The sequence below is a fragment of the Mirounga angustirostris genome, unplaced genomic scaffold, assembly GCF_029215605.1.
Source record: "Mirounga angustirostris isolate CCGP_5_RB_7025 unplaced genomic scaffold, mMirAng1.0.hap1 SCAF_4, whole genome shotgun sequence".
In the NCBI taxonomy this organism is placed as follows: domain Eukaryota; kingdom Metazoa; phylum Chordata; class Mammalia; order Carnivora; family Phocidae; genus Mirounga; species Mirounga angustirostris.
The window spans coordinates 1,644,685-1,663,649 of record NW_026991712.1 but is presented as its reverse complement, the minus strand read 5'-3'; the positions used below and the strand labels follow the sequence as shown (position 1 = coordinate 1,663,649).

The 18,965-nt window shown below is 63.2% G+C and overlaps 2 protein-coding genes across 2 annotated transcripts; both read left to right on the top strand.

The window, feature by feature from the left end:
- The first annotated feature begins 4,773 nt into the window (after window positions 1–4,773).
- On the top strand, window positions 4,774–7,882 carry PSCA (prostate stem cell antigen). The gene is made up of 3 exons (XM_064587438.1): window positions 4,774–4,825; window positions 5,983–6,219; window positions 7,240–7,882. The coding sequence occupies exons 1-3, from the start codon at window positions 4,774–4,776 to the stop codon at window positions 7,452–7,454; spliced, it is 504 nt and encodes a 167-aa protein (XP_064443508.1). The 3' UTR covers window positions 7,455–7,882.
- Window positions 7,883–13,996: 6,114 nt separating this feature from the next.
- THEM6 (thioesterase superfamily member 6) lies at window positions 13,997–18,261 on the top strand. Its single transcript, XM_045895801.3, has 2 exons — window positions 13,997–14,609; window positions 16,725–18,261. The coding sequence occupies exons 1-2, from the start codon at window positions 14,097–14,099 to the stop codon at window positions 16,836–16,838; spliced, it is 627 nt and encodes a 208-aa protein (XP_045751757.1). The 5' UTR covers window positions 13,997–14,096; the 3' UTR covers window positions 16,839–18,261.
- Window positions 18,262–18,965: the final 704 nt, after the last annotated feature.

Below are 18,965 nucleotides of genomic sequence, written 5' to 3'. Positions count from 1 at the left end.
TCCCCATCCGCGCCTCATCTGATCTCCTCACGCCCACAGCTGCTCTCTCCCTGGCCCAAGTCCCCCTGGCCTCCTTGCTTCTGTCTTTGCCCCCACAGCAGCCACCTACTACTGCATGATGAAGCACCCCCAAACTCAGTGGCTTGAGACTAACCACCTTGCTGCACGTGGTTCTGTGGGTCAAGAATTTGGAGGTGCTAGAAGCAGATGTGTTTCACAGAGGAGAAAATTGGGGCCACTGAGCATAACTCGAGGGGGACTGAGCAGGGTCTCTGGGGGCAGCCAGGTGACCCCCCCAGGAAGGCTGGCTCCATCCCTGTGGGTGACACTCTGCTGCCACCTCATGGACATGGGATCGCATGCACCTCCCCAAATCGGCATGGGGCTGGCAGGGGCCTGGGGTTTGACCCCCAAGATGCATGGGGTTCCCCCAGATGCTCCCATCATCACTCCGGGACCCTTGGGCCGCATCCCCAGGGCTGAGCCCACACTGATAGAGAAGAAAGGGTCAGAAAGAGGAGGAGAAGAAAGATGTGGTGTCTCCTGAGGACTCCCCTCTCCCTATCACCCCCCATGCACAGGACCGAGTCTCCAGACCACACCTGCTCACCACGATAGCCTCCCCATCCCTGTTCACAGCTAGAGTGGCCTTGAGAGCGTCATTCTGAGCAGCTCACCCCCCGCCCCACCCCTGGCATCCCAGTGGGCTCCACAGAAAGGTCCCCAGCAGGCCACACCACAACTGGCTCTCCCTGCCCCCTCCAGGCCCGTCACAGGAGCCCCTTCTGGGCATGTTGTGCCTCAGCCTGCAGGCCTCCACCTGGAGGCAGGCCTGGATGCAGCAGAACCACTCACCCGGATCCTGGAGGCCTCAGGTGGGGAAACATCACCAGTCAGTCCCCAGCGCAGGGGCCTTGGGGTGACAAGTCTCTCACAGCAAAGAGGGGGCTTTGGCTCCAGGCTGGGGGTGCTTGTGAATTCCACACCGTCTGGCAGAGGGGTGGCGCTGCCTGAGTGGGCCGGGTCTCCTGGGTTCCCTGACCTCACTCCAGGAGGGAGGAGAGAGGGACAGATCTGAGAGGCACCGGAGGAGGAGGGACCCAGCAGGGGGCTGGAACGGAGGAGGGGTCGGGTGTGGGGCAGAGCCTCCTAGTACATAGGACACCTTTGTGAGGACCAGGAAGAGGCCCCGCCTCTGGGGAGCGAGGCCCTTCACAGAATCAGAGATGATCGGGCACCCAGGCTGGTGGTGGGCCGTGGGAGCTTGGCCGTGGTGGACCGGGGGTGAGAAGCAGGCTCCCAGGGCCCGTCATGGGACTCAGTGCCCCCAATACCCACAAGCACGCACACACACACACACACGCAGAGCTTGCAAGATGCCTGAATTTCAAGAGCCCAAAATGGGAGGCCGGGCGCTGAGCGTGCTTTCCCCGGTTGTCAGTGGTCTGGCAGCATGTGGATGACCCTCTCGATTTTACGAATGCATTTTTCTAAAGGAAAAGGTCTACAGAAGTGGAAGGTGAAATCAGTGGTGGTTTTGTATGGAACCTACCATCTTTATTTTTAAAATTAATTCTGCCTAAAATAAAAGATTCATCCAGAACTGGTGTCCATTCACATAGCAGCCCTGGGAGGTCATGGTCTGTTGGCAAGGACCCTGCACGAGGTGGGGTCAGCAATCCTGCCTCCTCCCAGGGCCTGGCCCTGCTGCTGGTCCCATCAGCCCCGGCTTTCTGCTTTCCGTCCTGGCGAGAAGGGAAATGTGAGCAGGCAGGATCTCCAGGGAACCCAACGGGTTGGGCAGGTAGGTGGAGAGATGAGCGAGAACAGGAAAATCTGGAGCCCCAGAAGGTGACCTCCAAAGCAGAGGCGAGGAAGGGCGATAAGGGTGAGTCATACCAAAGCCCCACCCTGACCCCGTCCGCTGCAGGGAGGGACTGCAGGGACTCATGCCCCTTAGTGACAGACCTTCCCGGAAAGTGGGACAGCCAGAGGATCCAGGCTTAGTCTAGGCTGAGGGGCTGTATTCAGGATGTGCCCAAAGCATGGGTAATGGGACAAGACACAGTCAGTGACCGGGGCCAGGTCCTCTGGGTGACCGGGGTCAGGGCTCGTTTGGTGAGCAGAGTCAGGGCTCAGACTGTGACCCTAGTGAGGGCTTAGTTTTGGACTGAGGTCAGAGATCAGCCTGTGTCGGGGTCTAGGGCATTGTGGCCATGGGCTTCAGGATTTCAGCTATGGCTTATAGGCCATGAGCTCAGTCAGCTCGGGCCGCTGTAACAAGTGACTACAGACCGGGTGACATAAACAACAGAGACTGATTTCTCACAGCTCTGGAGGCTGGAAGTCTGAGACCGGGGTGCCGGCAGGGCGGGCCTGGCGAGGACCCACGTCCTGGACTGCAGACGGCCCCCTTCTCGCTGTGTTCTCACCTGGTGGGGGGAGCTCTGGTGTCTGATCTTATCAGGGCACAAACTCCATCGTGGGGGCCCCACCCTCATGACCTCATCTGAACCTAATCACCTCCCAACGGCCCCACCTCCAAATACATCACACTGGGGCTTCAACATAGGAATTGGGGGAGACACGATTCAGACCATAGCATTTTTGCCCCTGGCCCCCCAAATTTATGTCCTTCCCTGTTTGGTCTACTTCTCCACCTTCCGTCCTCAGTGGGACAGCAGTCTCGTCCCCGTGGCTCTGGGTGGGCCTCCTCCCCCTGCGGTTCTGTTCACATCAAGCTGGATGTGTCTCTGTCGTGGGCGCGTCCTGTGCAGGATGCTGAGCGGCATTCTTGGCCTGCACCCACTGGAAGGCAGTAGCAGCCCCCTGATGGGACAACTGACAATGTCCTCAGGCATTGCCAAATGTCCCCTGGGGCCCAGAAGCCCCCTGCTTGAGAACCACTGCTTTAGAGTAATCACCTCAAATCAGATTAACAAATATTTATGCACCTGTCAATATTTGAGGAATGAATGTTCCAGGCTGGTGTTAGGTGCTGGGTGCCTTGAATAAAAAGGCAGATAAGAAAGGCTCCAGTCCAGGGCACCCCCAGTCCCAGTGAGCTGGGCATGGGCCGACAGGCAGACAGCCATACACTGAAACGGTGAAGTCACAAACATCTTACCACGAGGCACCTGAGCCGATGGGACCGGGGACTGTGGGCTGGAGTGGGGGTGTTCAGGGAGAAAGTTCTGAGCGGGCAGAGTAGACCAGAAAGGCAGCTGGTGGAGGGACCACATTCACCTCCCCCCCCCCATGTGACCTTGAGCAAGGTCCTGTCTCTCTCTGGGCCCCAGGCTCCTCATCTGCCAAAGGAGAGACGCCCTCCACAGGAAAGGGCCCAAACTGGTGGGTGCCAGGGGGCCGTGCAGGAAAGACCCCAGAGGTGTGGCAAATCCCAGGGAGCTCTGGGTCTCACCCCTAGCCCACATCACCGTGTTATCTTGATCCAGGACTCAGGGTGAGAGGGTGGAAGCTGCCCCCCACCAGGGGCGTCGTTCTGCTCCCCCCACTGCCCAGGAGAGCTGGGAGATGGAGCCCATTTCCCCAGCGAGGGCCTTGCCAGCAACATGCACTCGGCCCTGCCCAGGGGGACGAGGTCAGATGCCAAAGTGAGGTCAGAGGTGCCATCCCAGGGCCAGGCGAGCATCGGGAAGTGAAAGGTGCTCTCTCCACCCCTGGGAGGGGCCTGTCCCCTCCCCAGACACATGGGGTCAGCAGGCGGTGGACGTGGCCTGTACCTGCCAGCACCCAGCTGGACACTCCAAGGAGTCATGGGGAGACTGTTTACAAAGGGAGGGTCACGCTTAGAGGGACAATGGGGAGCATGAATGGGCCCCAGGCCAAGAGCAACAGGAAGCCCCTGGGCCCCGGGGCTTGGAGGGGTGAGGGGAAGGGACTGTTACCCCAGGCTGGTTGAGGCTGGTGGGAAGGAAGGAGGCTGGCCCCCAGGACACGGCCACGCATGGCCACTGCAGCCTCGCTGTTGGGGCACAGCAGAAGAGATGGCCCAGCCTCTGCACCTCTCACCCTCAGGTCTCCAGCCAGTGGAAGCCCTTTGGGATCCTCATGGGATCCCAGGACACAAACAGGGTGGAGAGTGGGTCTGGGCTGCAGACGACGTCCAGCACGGTGCCGACCCCCTTCCACCTCCTCCTATAGAGGCTGCTAATGCTTTGTTTCCCAGACTCCCTTGCAGCTAAAGCTCCATGGTGTGTGGGGATTAAGGAAGGTCACGAGGGCTAAGCCTGCACCCAGCGTGCACACATTTCGATGCACCACACCTGTGTACTTGGGCTGTGCCAGCCCCCCTCTGGCCTCCAGGGCACTTCCCAGAATGGTCTCCCCCTGCCCCCCCACCGAGGCACCTCTCGTGTGTGGCCATTCAAGGCCTGTTGCCCCTGGGGGACCAGGAGCCCTGGGAGCAGAGCAGGGCCCAAGGGAGGCTGGCCCTCAACCTTGCCCCCCCCCCCACTCACAATTGTCTGCCCTCACTGCTCACTGTGGCACCTCAGCACCTCGCCCTGGGGTGGCTAAGAAATGGCCCCTGCCCTGGGCAGGCCCTGCCTTCTGGAAGCAGACAGAAAGACAAAGGGAGTGGCTGGGAGCGGCCTGGCAGGGCGGCCGGAGATTGGGATCTACCTGCCCCGGAGTACTTGCTGGCCCCGGGGAACCCGTCCCTGTTGACAGTGGGCGGCGGAGCCTCCCCCTTGCCAGCCAAAGCAGTATAAAGCCACCCTGAGTCCAGCCCACCGCCGCCCACTGGTGACCATGAAGGCTGTCCTCCTCACCCTGCTGGCCATCGGTTTGGCCCTGCGGCCAGGTGAGACCTCCGCCACCATGGGGCAGGGCCACGGGAACAGGGCTGGGGGGATAATCAGGGGAGACCAGAGGGGCACTCAGAGAGGGGCCCACCCAGAAGGACAGACAGAGGAGGTGGAGGTGGGGGCGGGGGGAGGGAGTCAGGTGGGAGGTAAGAGAGGCAGCGGCAGGAAGAAGGGGCTTTGGTCCTTGCCCGTGTCACCCCGGGGCAGCTCCCGGTGCAGCCAGGGTGCAGCAAGGCCTCACCCAGAGGCAGGCGGCCAGGACGGCGTTCTCCTTTACCACCGTGGCGCAGGGCCTGGCTCCTGGAGCGCCACCAGCGGAGGGATGCACGGGGAGCCTGCAGGGTTGGGGGAGGCACAGGGACAAAAAGCCTCAAGGTAAGAAGTGCCATGGAGGCAAGGAGGGCAGAATGAAAGGGGGGAGCCTGGGGGTGTCCTGAGACCACCTGGGGCCTCTTCCCAGGCCCAGCCCTGGGGTCCGCTGTGGGCAGCAAGGACAGCAGATACCCAGGCTGGGGTCCCGGGGGAAAGGTGCAGGCCTCAGCTGCTCTAGTCTGCACTCCAAGCCCAGCTCGGTCTCACTAAGTCTCTTAGAGCCTCAGCTTCCTCTTCTGGAAAGTGGGGGTCATGACAATGGCTGCTGGGAGTCAGCTAGTGTGTGTGGTGACCGAGCATGGGACTAGCAGCATGGGGCCTGCTTATGCTTGGGTGACTTTATCCCATCCCATCATTGTTTTGACCGGAAGGGACCTTATCATGCCAGCTGGGGCCATTACCCCCGGGGACAGAACAGGGCCTGGCCAGGGGCCCACACAGGGTCTCCTGGCACTGGGGAGGCCTGAGTGGGGCTGGGAGGCTGGGTCGGGCTTGCACAGGCTTTTAGAGACAGTAATGGAAGGGCCTCGATGCCTGGTGGCAGGAGCAATTCTGGGAAGGGTCCTGTCCACCCTGCCCTCACCTGCCCAGTGCCCGGCTGGGCCGCCTGCCAAGCGGGGGGAACCAGTTTGCAGTCACTCCCTTCTGTCTCAGACCACGGGCATTTCACAGAGGGGTGAGTTGGGGCACTAACCATGGGTTCCAGGGGCCGTGGCAGCAGGTGGGCAGAGAAGCGTTCCTGGTGGACTTTGATGAGTGGAGTGCCCTCCCTGGGCACTAGTGCTTCCCACTAACGGGGGTCCCAGTTTGCAGTGGGCTCTTGTGCTCTTGCACACTCCCAGCAACCTGGAAGCTGTGACAGATGAGAAAAGGAGGCTGCTTCCCCACTCTGAGCACCCCCACCCCCCAGGCACCGCCCTGCAGTGCTTCTCCTGCAAGGCCCGGGCGAGCAACCACGATTGCCAGTATGTGCGGAACTGCACTGACTCTGAGACCTACTGCTGGACCAAGCACATCCGTGAGTAGCCCTGCCGTCCCCACAGGCCTCCCCCTGATCCTGCCCAGATTCCCCCAGGGCTGGGTGGGGCTCTGTCCTGCCTCTTGCCATTCCCTTTGACTCCCTGCACCTTCCCACCCCCTGGTAGGGACTCAAAGAACCTTCTGTCCACCTGCCCACTTGTTCATCTATCCACCCACAGATACAGGTGCTCAGCTTCCCATCCATTCATCCCCCCACCCATCCTTTGTCCATCTGTCCATCCATCCCCCCTCCATCACTCATCCATCCATCCATCCATCCCCCCTTCATCACTCATTCATCCATCCATCCATCCCCCTTCATCACTCATCCATCCACCCATCCATCCATCATCTCCCTCCATCATTCATCCATCCATCCATCCACCCATCCATCCACCCATCCATCCCCCCTTCATCACTCATCCATCCACCCATCCATCCATCATCCCCCTCCATCACTCATCCATCCACCCATCCATCCATCATCTCCCTCCATCATTCATCCATCCATCCATCCATCCACCCATCCATCCCCCCTCCATCACTCATCCATCCATCCACCCATCCATCCCCCCTTCATCACTCATCCATCCATCCATCCACCCATCCATCCCCCCTCCATCACTCATCCATCCATCCACCCATCCATCCCCCCTCCATCACTCATCCATCCATCCACCCATCCATCATCACCCTCCATCATCCATCCATCCATCCATCCATCCATCATCTCCCCTCCATCACTCATCCACCCACCCATCCATCAGTCATTCATCCATCCCTGCCTTCACCCATTCATTAGGCATTTTCAGTGCCCAGCAGAAGATCTGGCTGCCTTGGGCATGTGGACGGATGTGGATGAGCCCCTGCACTTGCCCTGACACTGCAGTCTTGAGGTCGTCACCCAGGGTGACTATAGAGTGCTAGTTAGGGCACAGGAAGAGGGTCATGGGAGCAGGGACAAGGCCAGTGGGTGAGTATCCAGGACCCAGCCCCAGCTGAGCGTCCCAACCCCCAGGTGCTGTTGGCAACGTGACGACCATTAGCAAGGGCTGCAGCTCACACTGTGTGGAGGACTCGCAGAGCTACTCCATGGGCAAGAAGAACATCACGTGTTGCTCCACTGACCTGTGCAACGCCAACGGGGCCCATGCCCTGCAGCCAGCTGCTGTCACCCTTGCACTGCTCACCGCTTTCGGTGGCCTGCTGCTCTGGGGCCCCAGCAGGCTGTAGGATCCGGGAGGACCCCACTGTGCCCCACACGGGCTGTCAGTGCCCAGGGGCCCCGGAGCACTCTTCGCACACGCCTGGCCCAGTTGAGGCCCCTCCTAGACCCTAACTCAGGTGGCCCATGCCCCTCTGCCCCTTCCAGCCTTCCATGGCTCCCTCCAGAAGCCCTGCCCAGCTCCTACTGCTCAGCAGGCTGGGTTCTATTGATGCGGCACTGTTCCAAGTCGATAGAACCCAGCCTGCACGCAGGCCATCCAACCCCCATGTTGCAGCCTACTCCTTAACCCTTGCTCGGGCATCTCTTCCTCCAGGAAGCCTTCCCTGCCCCACCCCCTCCATCAGCTGAGCCATGTTCCACCCATGGTGTCCCCTGCAACCAGCAAGGAGCAGGCACTCAGGAGGGCCCCACAAAGGCTGAGTAGAATTAGGGGCAGGGAGTGTGAGGTCCCACGGGCCCAGAGATGAGGCGTGGAGAGGAGTCCAGCTCCCCACGGCCATGGGAGTCCTGGGGCAGGAATCCCAGCACTCAGGAGGCCCTTAATAAAGTCCCCCTGACCTGGTGGCAGAGAGTTCTGTTCTTGCGTGTCCCCACATGAAAGTCAGGGCTTGGGTCCGGGGCTGTCGTGGGTGGCCACCCGGCCCCGTGTCCATGGGCTGTGGCCACGTCATCGGCCAACCACATGGGATGGAGCTCCGGCCTGGGCAGGAGCAAATGACCGACCCCTGGAAGGGAGGGCCTTGCTGCAGAAGGTGGCAGCCCCCCTGAGGACTCCCGGCTTTGCTGTGCGCCTCACTCCTGTCTTTCGACCTCTCTGAGCCTCAGATACTTATCTGTGGCCCCTCTCTGCTGTGAGGATTGAGGATCCACAGGACACAGAAGCTCCTGGGTGGGAGGGGATGCTACTGTGTGAGGTCCCCACAGTGTCCCCTCCTTGTCCTTCCCTTTCACTTGAGGAGAGCCCCTCTGTCACTTTCTTGAATTTTTTGTCTCTTGTAAGTTCTCCACATCCACAGTGAAAAATTCAAACTAGGCAGAAGGGTCCCCAGCAGACCGGCCTCCCCTGTCCCCTGACCGCCTGTCCCTCCCCACTCTAGGGAGCCCTATCACACCTCTTGGGGCTCCTTTCAGAGTGCTTGTGTACCTGGGGCCCACACCTTGCCTTTGGAATTCCTGGAAAGCCTCTCGGAAAACTCAGCCTGCCTCCCTGTCCCTTCAGGGGCCCCCCCCAGGCTGAGGTAAGGGCAGCCTGTGCGGGTGGGGCGGCCATGTGGGGGGGCAGCATGTGAGCTGGGGGGCAGGGCGTGTGAGCGGGGGCCGTGTGAGTGGGGGCAGTGGGGCCATGTGAGCAGCGGGCCAGGGCAGGAACCCGCACGGGATGGTGCTTCCAAGACACGTACCAAGCGGTGTGTAAGGCAGCATTAAACCTGGGCTCTGGAGCTCTGAGCTGGGGGTGGGGCAGGGTCACACTGACCAGTAAGTCCGGGCCAGAGGCCCAGAGTCTCCCTTTGCGTGTCCTCAGGCGGGACACTGGGTCCCAGGGTCACCACATCAGAAGGGTAGAGTTCCCCACCCTGAGTGCTGATTCTCCCCACTCCCTTCCCAGTCCACGTGCCTGGCTCCTGCGGAGGAGCTGTGGGCTCCGGCCCCTCCCACGATGCCCCTCTGGGGCCCAAGCCACACTCAGCACACAGACCTGGCCTGGCTCCAGTCCAGGGTCCAGGGTTCAGGGCTGGGTCTTTGTTTCCTGGGAGGGCACCCCAGAACTGGGCAGTCCTGAGCAGAGCATTACGCCCATCAGGGTCTGGGCTGGGCTGGAGCTTGGAGATTGAGGACTGGTGGGCACTCAGGACTGGGCTTCTGGTGGTACTTTGTGCCCTGAAGCTGCGGGGCCCAGGCTCATCGACCTGCCCAGGTGACCATAGAGGACACCGGGGACATCTGCCCAGAACAGACACCTACCATGTTCCAGGCGCTGTTCCAGGCACACCAGAAACAGCAGTGGCCCGGGCTTGGATGGATTCTCCCCGACCTATCTTGATGCCCTAGAGCCACCCCAGGTCACGGAGCTTACAGGACAATGGGGTTGGGTGAACAGGATAAATACAAAAATATGTAGCATGTTAGCAGGAGAAGCTTGAAGAAGAATAAAGCACAGAGAGAGGATCACAAACACCGATGTGGCTGGGAAGGCCTCTGTGGGGCCTGGAAGTCCAGAGGGACAGGCCACACAGTCCACTGAGCAGGGCAGGGAGCCCACAGTGGCCCACACATCAGCCACACCCTTGGGCAAGGGTCCTCCTCCCTGGGGCTGAGGCTCAGGGCGGTGAGGCGGTGCCCCAGACCCCCATACCCTGTCCTGGGCTCCTGGGTTTGAAATATTTGGGCCAGGGTGAGGGGAGACGCAGGCAGGCCCTGTGATGTGAGAGGCCCAGCTGGGTTCTCTATGTCCCGGAACCAGGGGATCCTCTGACCTCCTGAGCTGTCCCCAAGTTCATGCAGCCTCAGGCTGAGAGCCTGAGGGGGCCAGCCTTCTCCCCTCCCCCCCCCCACAACAGAAGGAGGGGCAAGAGCCCCTCCCGACACACAGCACACTGGGGCAGTGGTCCTCCAGGACCGAGGGCCGATGGGGGCTCCTCCTCTCGGGGTGGGGACAGCAGGGAGGCCACCTGAAGGAGCAGCCCACTGGCCCAAGGCAGGGTCTGGATGGGACCCTAATCTCCCTCTCCCCTCACCATCCCGTCTTTTACTACAGAAAGGCAAGGAAGAAGAGAGTGCGGGACTCAGATCCCCGCACCCTAGACTAGCGTCTGTCACCGTCTGCACCATCTGCGGGACACTTCCTGTGCAAGCACACGCAGGTGCACGCCGTGAATGTGCACACCTGGGCCACGGTACACACGCTCCCCAGCAAACTGCTTTCTAAACACAGATCTTTCCATAGCCAGGAATAGAGACCCTCACGGTTCTATCCAGGCGCTGAGGTGTTCCCCTGGACAGACGGACTTGTGTTCGTTTTTAAGATGCCATTTCCCAAGCATTTTCCATGCTGGGGACACTGTCTGAACATTTTGCACATTTTGCCACAGGCCAAGTGCTCTCCCATGGGCCTCCGTGCCATCACTCATCGATGCTTCCCCACCATCCGGCGAGGCCGGGCTGTACAGGGAAAAAACCAAGGCACAGAGAAGTGAAGGAACTGACCCAAGGCCATACAGCTGGCTCCTCACTATCCTCCCCTGCGTGCGTGTTCACCCCAAATCAGGCCTCCAGCGGCATCCCTGAGTGGGCATCTCTGGCCCTGGCACCGGGCCCAGCCTCAGGCTGGAGGTGGTCTGGTGCTGTCCTCCCCCTGGGGACTCTGGCTCAGCCAGACCATCTGTCCCTGGGCCTATCTGCCGGCCACTCCAGGGCTGGGATGGATGCGCCTCCCCCTCCCCCCCTCCGCCCAGGTTGGTGAGGTCTTCATCCGTGACCACTCTACCACTCGGGTGTTTATAAAGAGTGCCCTGCCCACGTGACCCAGGACTGGGCAGACAGATCACAGTGTTGGTCAGCAGCCTGGGCCGTGCTCTGTTAAGTGTCACTCCTCCCTGGCTGGACTTGGGGTGCAGTGGGGAGGGCTGCTGGGGTGGGGGCAGGGCAGCTGCCTGAGGGGTGACACGTCAGACCCTCTGCAGGAGGGGAGGGGGGGTTGGGCAAAGAGTTTAATCCTCCTCTGCCTCCAGAGGCTCCATCTTTGTCATGTGGCTCCCAGCCCCTCCTCCCTCTTAGCCTCTCTCTCTGCGCCTCCCATCTCTCCCTGCCCCCGAACCTCCCTGCGGCAGGGGCCCACCTACCTCCTTGGGGCTTCTCTCCTTCCTCTCCTGAGCCCATACACGGGGAACACAGCTGCAGCAAGAAGGAAGCAAGCTAGACAGGAAGGAGCCCTGGGTCCCTGGCTGGGGCAGGGCAGGGGCGGGGCAGGGCAGGCCCTACCGGGGCCTTGGGGCCTGGCGTCACTCACCAGTGCCAGAGAGGCTCCGCACCGTGCCCAAGTCCCCATGGCTGCAGGGCACAGAGCCGGGACCCCATCTGCCCACTCCACAAAGGCAATGGGGGCAGGGGCGGCCCCGGCCAGTGGCCCTCCTGTGCCAGGCCCGGCTCTGCTCTGCCACAGAAGCCCTGAGCCCATGAGGTGGCCGGCTGCCTGGACGTCACCACGTGCCCACGGACACACGGCCTGCCTCACTGTGGAGCACTCCGGCCCCCAGCCCAGGCGTACGCACACAGCAGGCAGGCGACCCCTCAGGGAGCAAGAGGCTGAGTGTCCCCGGAGTGCATCTGGGGAAACCAAGGCACGGCGGGTTCCCTCCCCAGACTTGCAGCAGAGCCACCATCAGCTATAGCGACCTCTCCCTGTTTATGGCCCTGAGGTGCCAGTGGGCTGGGGGCCGGCCCCGGCTGGAGCCACATACAAACGGGTCTGGGCCGTCTCAACCCCTGCTTCGCCTCGCCCGCGGTCTACTCCTTCAGTGTGACAGTTACCAAGGCGGGCGAGCCTTCGACCCCGACAGGTGGGGCCAAAAGCTCGGGAAGAGCGGCGGCCTGGGATGGGCCGGCCTGGGAGGTGGCGGGAAGGGGCCGGGGGAAGGGGGTGGCGCTCCAGCGGCTGGCACCGCTGCTCCTGTTCTGCTGGGTGGCGCCACGAGCCCGCGCGCCTCCTCTCCCCCTGGAGCCCCGAACCCAGGCGGCAGTCACTAGTACTTAGGCTGCGGGGCTGTGGGTGCCGGCGACACCAGGCACTCTACCCAGACAGGACTATCCTTGAGGAATGAAGGGGGCCCAGGAGTACCTCTCCAAACTCCTCCACCCTGCGCGGCTCCTGGGGCTCAGATACTTCAAGCCAGAGCAGAGGGAGGGGGTTCCAGATAGGACGCCCAAGAGTCCCTGACCTGACTGGGACCCCTCATCATCTGCCGATGACCACCCCAGGGTGCCCCGCGTCTGCTGTGGGGGGACTGATGCAGCCGGACGGTGGGCAGCTGATTGGTTCCTGTGGCCTTCCCGGGTCTGGGGCACCTGGCTGGGCACTGTCGTGCCAGCCCTGGGTTTGAGCCATCAGAGAGGCAGATGAGGCCCTACCCGGCCTCCTGGCCTCAGGGTCCAGCAAGGAGATGGCACTCCCTGCTCACATGATCGAACCCGTGTAAAAGCATGGTGAGACCGGGGCCCTGGGAATCTCAACGGTCCAGGGATCCGGGAGGGGAAAGATGGGAGGGGGGAGTCCCTGGCAGAGAGAACAGCACCTGCAGTGTGTGTCCGGTGGGGGGCTCAACGTGGGTGGCAGAAACTCAAAAGGAAGCTGGGCAGATGGAGCCCAGGCTATGAGGATGGAGGCAGGGCTCTTGTGAGCCCCCCAATCCCCATTTTATCATTTACCAACCTTCACTGACATCTCCAGAACAGGCCTCTAGACGCAGCCCCTCCCGCGTGGGGAAGAGACAAGGTGAGTTCACAGAGCAGCTGCCGAGGGGGCTCAAGGGGCACTGTCATCCCAAGAAACTGCCCCATTTCAGGGACAGGGCAAGCATGACAGGGACAAGTGTGAGCAGGTTCCTAGGGCAGCTGGGCCTGCCCTGATAGAGAATGAACTTCCTGTCCCTGGGAGTATCCAAGCAGATCCAAGGACTCAGGAAAACCCAGATCCCATTCTGCCCAACTACTGGCCCCAGAAGCAAAGCCAGAAAAGCAAAGAACGTGTTGCAGGGAAGGGACAGGACGCTGGAGTGCGGGCTGCAGGCTGCTGGGTCCACATCGCACGTGCTTGCGACACCCGTGAGTCCTTTACATTTGCGACTCCTCTCCTCCATCCCTGGCGTTATTTGCTCCCTTTGCAAAAGGGCCAAGGTTGGGAACGCTTGGGAATGAGTCTGAGATTACCGGGACCCGGGGGTGGGGTTAATGAGGTTACAAGCTGGAACTGAAAAAGCCACAGGGGCCAGACCGTGATGCACCTTGAATCCACCGCAGAGGCACGGGCGCGGTCGCCCTGCCGGGGTGGGGTGCCCCCGGATGTTCTGGAGCATCGGAGGGTCGATTTCCAGCGGAGTCTTGAGGCAGTGCCGCTGGGGACGGCTGCGTCCGTTTCTCTTGCAAAGCCCTGCCACCGGGGCCGGGAGGGGCGGGAGCCTCTGATTCTGCTCCGATCAGTGGCCAAATCTCCCAGGCCAGGCCGAGTCTTCAAGGGCTGGGAGAGGCAGCAGGGGTCCGGGCTCCCACCCAGGCGGGGGTGAAGGGTGGGGGGAGACCAGGCGGAGCCTCCCGGACGCTTCCGCGCCTGCACTGCGGAGCGCAACCGCCAGATGGCGCTGTGGCGCGGCGCCAGGCGGAAGGGACAGCGGGGCGGGCCGCGGGCGGACGTGGGGGGGGACGGACCACTGAGGGCGCCGGGGGGGGGCGCCGGCGCGGGGGGGGCGGGGCCCGGCCTGCGGCGCCGGCGGCGTCCGGCGCGTCCCTCCCCAGCCCGCCTCGCGAGGTGGTTCGCTCCGGCGGCGCGGCGCTCCCGGCGGGCGGGCAGGCGGGGCGCGGGCGCCGGCACCGCCGAGACCAGCGCCGTGGGCTCCCGCGCCGCGCCCCGCGCCCCGCGCCGCGCGCCCGCCGCCGAGATGCTGGGGCTGCTCGTGGCGTCGCTGGTCGTGGCGCTCGCCTACTTCGCGCTGCTGGACGGTTGGTACCTGGTGCGCGTGCCGTGCGCCGTGCTGCGCGCGCGCCTGCTGCAGCCGCGCGTCCGCGACCTGCTGGCCGAGCAGCGCTACGCGGGCCGCGTGCTGCCCTCGGACCTGGACCTGCTGCTGCACATGAACAACGCGCGCTACTTGCGCGAGGCCGACGTGGCGCGCGTGGCGCACCTGGCCCGCTGCGGGGTCCTGGGGGCGCTGCGCGCGCTCGGGGCCCGCGCCGTGCTGGCCGCCTCGTGTGCGCGCTACCGTCGCTCGCTGCGCCTGTTCGAGCCCTTCGAGGTGCGCACCCGCCTGCTGGGCTGGGACGACCGCGCCTTTTACGTGGAGGCGCGCTTCGTCAGCCTGCGCGATGGTTTCGTGTGCGCGCTGCTGCGCTCCCGCCAGCACGTGCTGGGCACCTCGCCGGAGCGCGTCGTGCAACACCTGTGCAAGCGCCAGGTGAGCACCCTCTACCCCCCCCCCCCCCACACACACACTCCCCCGGCCCGGGTGCACGCCCCCCGCCCAGGGCCCTCAGGGCTCCTGGTCTCTGGCCCCTCCCCTAGGGAAGGCCAGCCGCCTGTGCCTCCTTGGGGTGCCCCTGTCCCTCTGAGGACCACTCCAGCCCTTTCCTTTGATCCAGGGCCTCCCTTCACTAGAGCCCATTCTTCCCGGGAGCTCCCAGGGTCCCCGAATCAGCTCCTCATGCACATTCTTAGCATGCTTCCCTCCCGTGGCGGCTTAACCTTGCCCCTCCGGACTCCATGCCATACCCTCCAGCCCTTCCGGACTCCATGCCATACCCTCCATTCCCTCCGGACTCCATGCCACACCCTCCACCGTTCCCAGTACAGGGAACCCCAGACCGCATCCCTCCCAGGAGTCTGAGTCCTGGGCGGCTGTGTTGCTTGGAGTGTGGAGCCACTTTCTCAGGTCCTTGGTTCTGAATATGAGGGATGGTGTCAGTAAGAGGAGGTTACTGGAAATTCCCCAGGACCTGAGGACACCCACCCCTCCCCCTGCCCTTTTCACACAGCTTGGCTCACCGTCCCCTGGGTTTGGGGTGGGGAGATTGAGCCCCAGAGAGCTGCAAGCTTTTCTGCCTTTGCCAGTTGGAGAGAGTACCTGAGTGCCTGCGTGGGGCCGAAGGACCCTCCCCAGGGCCTGCTCCTTCCAGCACAGCCTGCTACTGCAGCCTGGCAACAGGGGCCCTGGGGACAAGCTAGGGCACCACCACGGTGATGCTTTCCAGGGCAGGCTCCAGCCTAAGGCAGGTTCCCAAAACTTTGCCTGGAGCCTCCATGCCAAAGCCAGGGCCTGCCCCAACCCCTAGGTGCCCTAAACCAGGACGCTACCCTCTCTGGCTTTGGACAGGTGCCTCCTGAGCAAGGAGGGACACAAGCTCACCTTAATTGTGAGAGGCCAGCCTTTCCCCCATATCAGAGGTGGGGAAACTGAGGCTCAGGCAATGGGAACTGCCCAAGGCTGTACCATGGGCCATGGGCACAGCTCCCTGGTTTTTGTCTCTGTCTCTGAACACCCCCAAAGGTCCTGGATGTGCCCCATGCCGTAGGGACAGAGATGCTTTATGTGTCCCTTCATGTGGACATGTCCTGGGCCATGGAGGCTTTTTTATTTGAGGGACTGAGAGCTGGAACTAAAAGACAGAGGGAGCCTTTCCTGCAAGAGAGGGTGCCAGGCGGCCAGTGTGGGCTGGAAGGGGCTTTGGAGAGAGCCGGTAGCCCCACTCAGCAGGCATACCCTGAGGACGCCTGGCCACGGATGGGAGGGCCAGGGCGTGGGCCGGAGGGGCCCCGGTGCCTGGCCTAGCCCAGCCCCTGGGTCAGGGAAAGCCCCAGACGGAGTCTCGGGTTTAGCGCAGGGCAATCTGAGTCTAGTGTCCGGGGATGCTAAGTGCTGAGACTCGGGTGGCCTTGGGGCGAGAGCCGGCCTACGGCTGATCGATCGCTACGGCTGGCTGGGAGGAGAGTGCTCCCGAAAGCCTGGCCCGGATGCTGAGCAGAGCTCCCCCGTCTGCAGGGAAGGCCAGGGCTGTGGCTCTGAGCAGCAAGGCCGTGGTGCGGCTGGGCGGGCCGGGGTGGGGACGCGGTAGACAGGCGCAGGGCTGCGGGGCCGCGTCTCCCATCCGCTCAAGAGAAGAGAGGCTCCGGGCAAGCCCCTGTCCCGCACTTCGCCAGCAGAGGCGCTCGGACAGCCGCCCTTCCACCCCTCCATTCCGCAGCTCCAGACTCCTGAAGCCCTCTAGGCCTCCCCTCTCCAACCAGCTGGCCTCGGAGGCTCTCGCCTGGGTTCTGGGGACACACAGAGGGCTCAGGTGTGGCCCTGTTGGGGAGACGGGGCTGGTGAAGGAGGCTGGGGACTTGAGCGCTGGCACGGGGCAGTGCAGGCGCTGAGGGCCTCGGGGAGGGTGCCTGGAAGAGGAGGAAGAGGGAACAGCGTGAGCAGAGGCCCGGAGGTGTGAAGGCAGCACTCTGGCGCCGCGCCCCGCCTTGCGCCCCCGCTCATCGCCATTAGTAGTGGTGTGGGCGGTAACATTACCATCTCCCCCTGCAGGTGGAGGCCCCTGAGCTACCAGAAGACCTGCGGCACTGGGTGGCCTACAACGAGGCCAGCAGCCAGCTGCTCAGGGCTGAGAGCGGGCTCAGTGACCTCGTCAAGGACCAGTGAGCACCGCTCCCTGCCCGCCGGCCTCACCCTGGGGGCCCCTGCCCTCCCTTCCGGGCCTGCGGGGGCAGAGAGTGCCGAATGGGCCCGCCGGGCTGGGCTGTCCCCCAGCTGCGGTGGCCTGCTGCCAGGCGGGCTCAGTCCAGCCCCCTCCCCACGCTCAGGCCCTCCCTCCACCAGCCAGTTATCGACGCCCCTCCCCCCCACGCTGGGTACCGGCGGCCGGGGCGGGGGGTGGGTGGGGGGAGACACACACACACACAGATGCCCTGACCCAGCTCTGCCCTCCGGGTGGAGGTGATGAGGAAAGTGGGAGGCCCAGGGCCCTTGGCGTGTGGGCTCTGGGGGGCTGGGGGTTGGGCCCCAGCCTGCAGTTGAAGACACACTCCCGCAGCCTCCTGCAGCCTCAAGTCGGGAGAGTGCTTGGACCAGAGGGGCCGGCCAAAGCCACCCTGAGCCCCAGAGCCTGGAGTCTGATGGAGCTGCAGGGGTGAGGCCAGCAGTCCTGGGGGCAGGGCTGCAGCCTGACTCGGGCCTGGTGAGGAGCTGTGAAGGGTCGGAACAGCATGTCGAGGCGGATCCCTGTGGCTGTGCGTGGGGGAGAGGCAGGCCCAGGCCAACTGACCGGAGGGCGCGGGGGTTCCCCTGGGGTGGTGGTGAGCTTCCCGTCCTAGCTGGGGCCTGCTGCTGCGGAGGGAGCGGAGCAGACAGCGGGATTCTGCCTGGGTGCCCTCTGCACCTTGCCCTCGCTTGTCTGCACCCCGGGTGCTCCTAGGGCTGCGCTCTATGACTGGGTAGGACCCCACCGTCTCTGGGCCTACAGCACCTCAGGTGTGTGCCCTCCTCCTGGGGTCGTCCTCAACATGTGCCCTGCTGGCGACTCTCCCCTTCCAATGCTGAGGGGCTGCCTCGCTCCCTGGGCTGGGGCGGGGGAAGGGTCTTCTGGGCTTTGCCTGAGTGGCTCCCTGATGGGGTCACCAGGCTGCTGGGACACCTGCTCAGTCATCTGCTCCTGCCTAATTGCTTGCCTTCCGGCTAGGGAGGCCTGGAGAGAAGCAGAAACTGGCCCAGACGGCAAGGCAGGGGTGGGCAGAGCAGGGAGCCTTAGCTCCCTGGCTGGCTGGGGACACAGGGGTCAAAGCCCTGGGGGTGGGATCACTGCTTGCTCCCGCATGTGGCTGCCCAGGACGAGGTGGCCACCCGCCTGTGCCCCCAGCAGCCTGTGGTGTGGGCCAGAGCCGTGGAGCCCGGAACCGCCTCTTTTCACCCTATCGGGCGCCCCTCCTCCCACTAGAGCTAGGAGCACAGCAACGCCCCGATCCCTTGCCTGCCCCCCACGCCGACGTCTGCCTTATAGCGCAATGGGAAAGCTGCAATGTTTCTGTTTTATTTAAAGAAAGCCCAAGATTAAAGAGTTTTTAACGTCTGTGTGCTGGGGGAAGTCCTCATTTGTCAAGGCCTGGCCCCCCAGGGAAGCAGTGGGCCACTCACGGCTCTGTGTTCCCACATGGGGGGCTGTCTAGGCTTCTCAGGTTCCTGTGAACTTAGCGACCCGGTAGGCAGGGCAGGACTTGCTCCCATTTCACAGAACATGGGACCAAGGCCAGAAAGGATTTGCCCCAAGCCCCTTGTAGGCCCTGCTGCTCTCCTTGTCCCCAGCCCCTGGGCCTTGCTGCCCAATCTCTGGGTGGCTGGTGTCCGTTTCTGGTTTAGTCTCAGGATCCAGTCCCAGGATCCTCCAGAGGAGTTGGGGAGGTTAGGCCTCAGACTGGGGTTACGGGGGTGAGGTTGTGGGGTGGCAGGTGGGGCAAAGGTCAGTGGACCGTAATGGGCTTGGGGGTGGGGTCAGCATAGGGGCTATTCTGCAAGCCCCTCAAAGGAGGTAGGAGGTGGGGCTGCCAGGACATAAGGCAGGGGGCTGATGGCATGGGCCACGTTGTGCTCTGACCACCTGCTCAGGAGGGCCTGGCTCTGCAGGCCTGGAAAAGAACGGGCAGCTGGAAAAGTTGGATTCGCAGCAGGCATTCAGTGATGGGGTAGTGATGTGGCCTGGCTGAGGTCGCGTTGCAGGCCCGTGGTCTGCAGCCAGGGAAGTGGGCTGAAGCCTCACTCTTCCCACCCCCTAGGCAG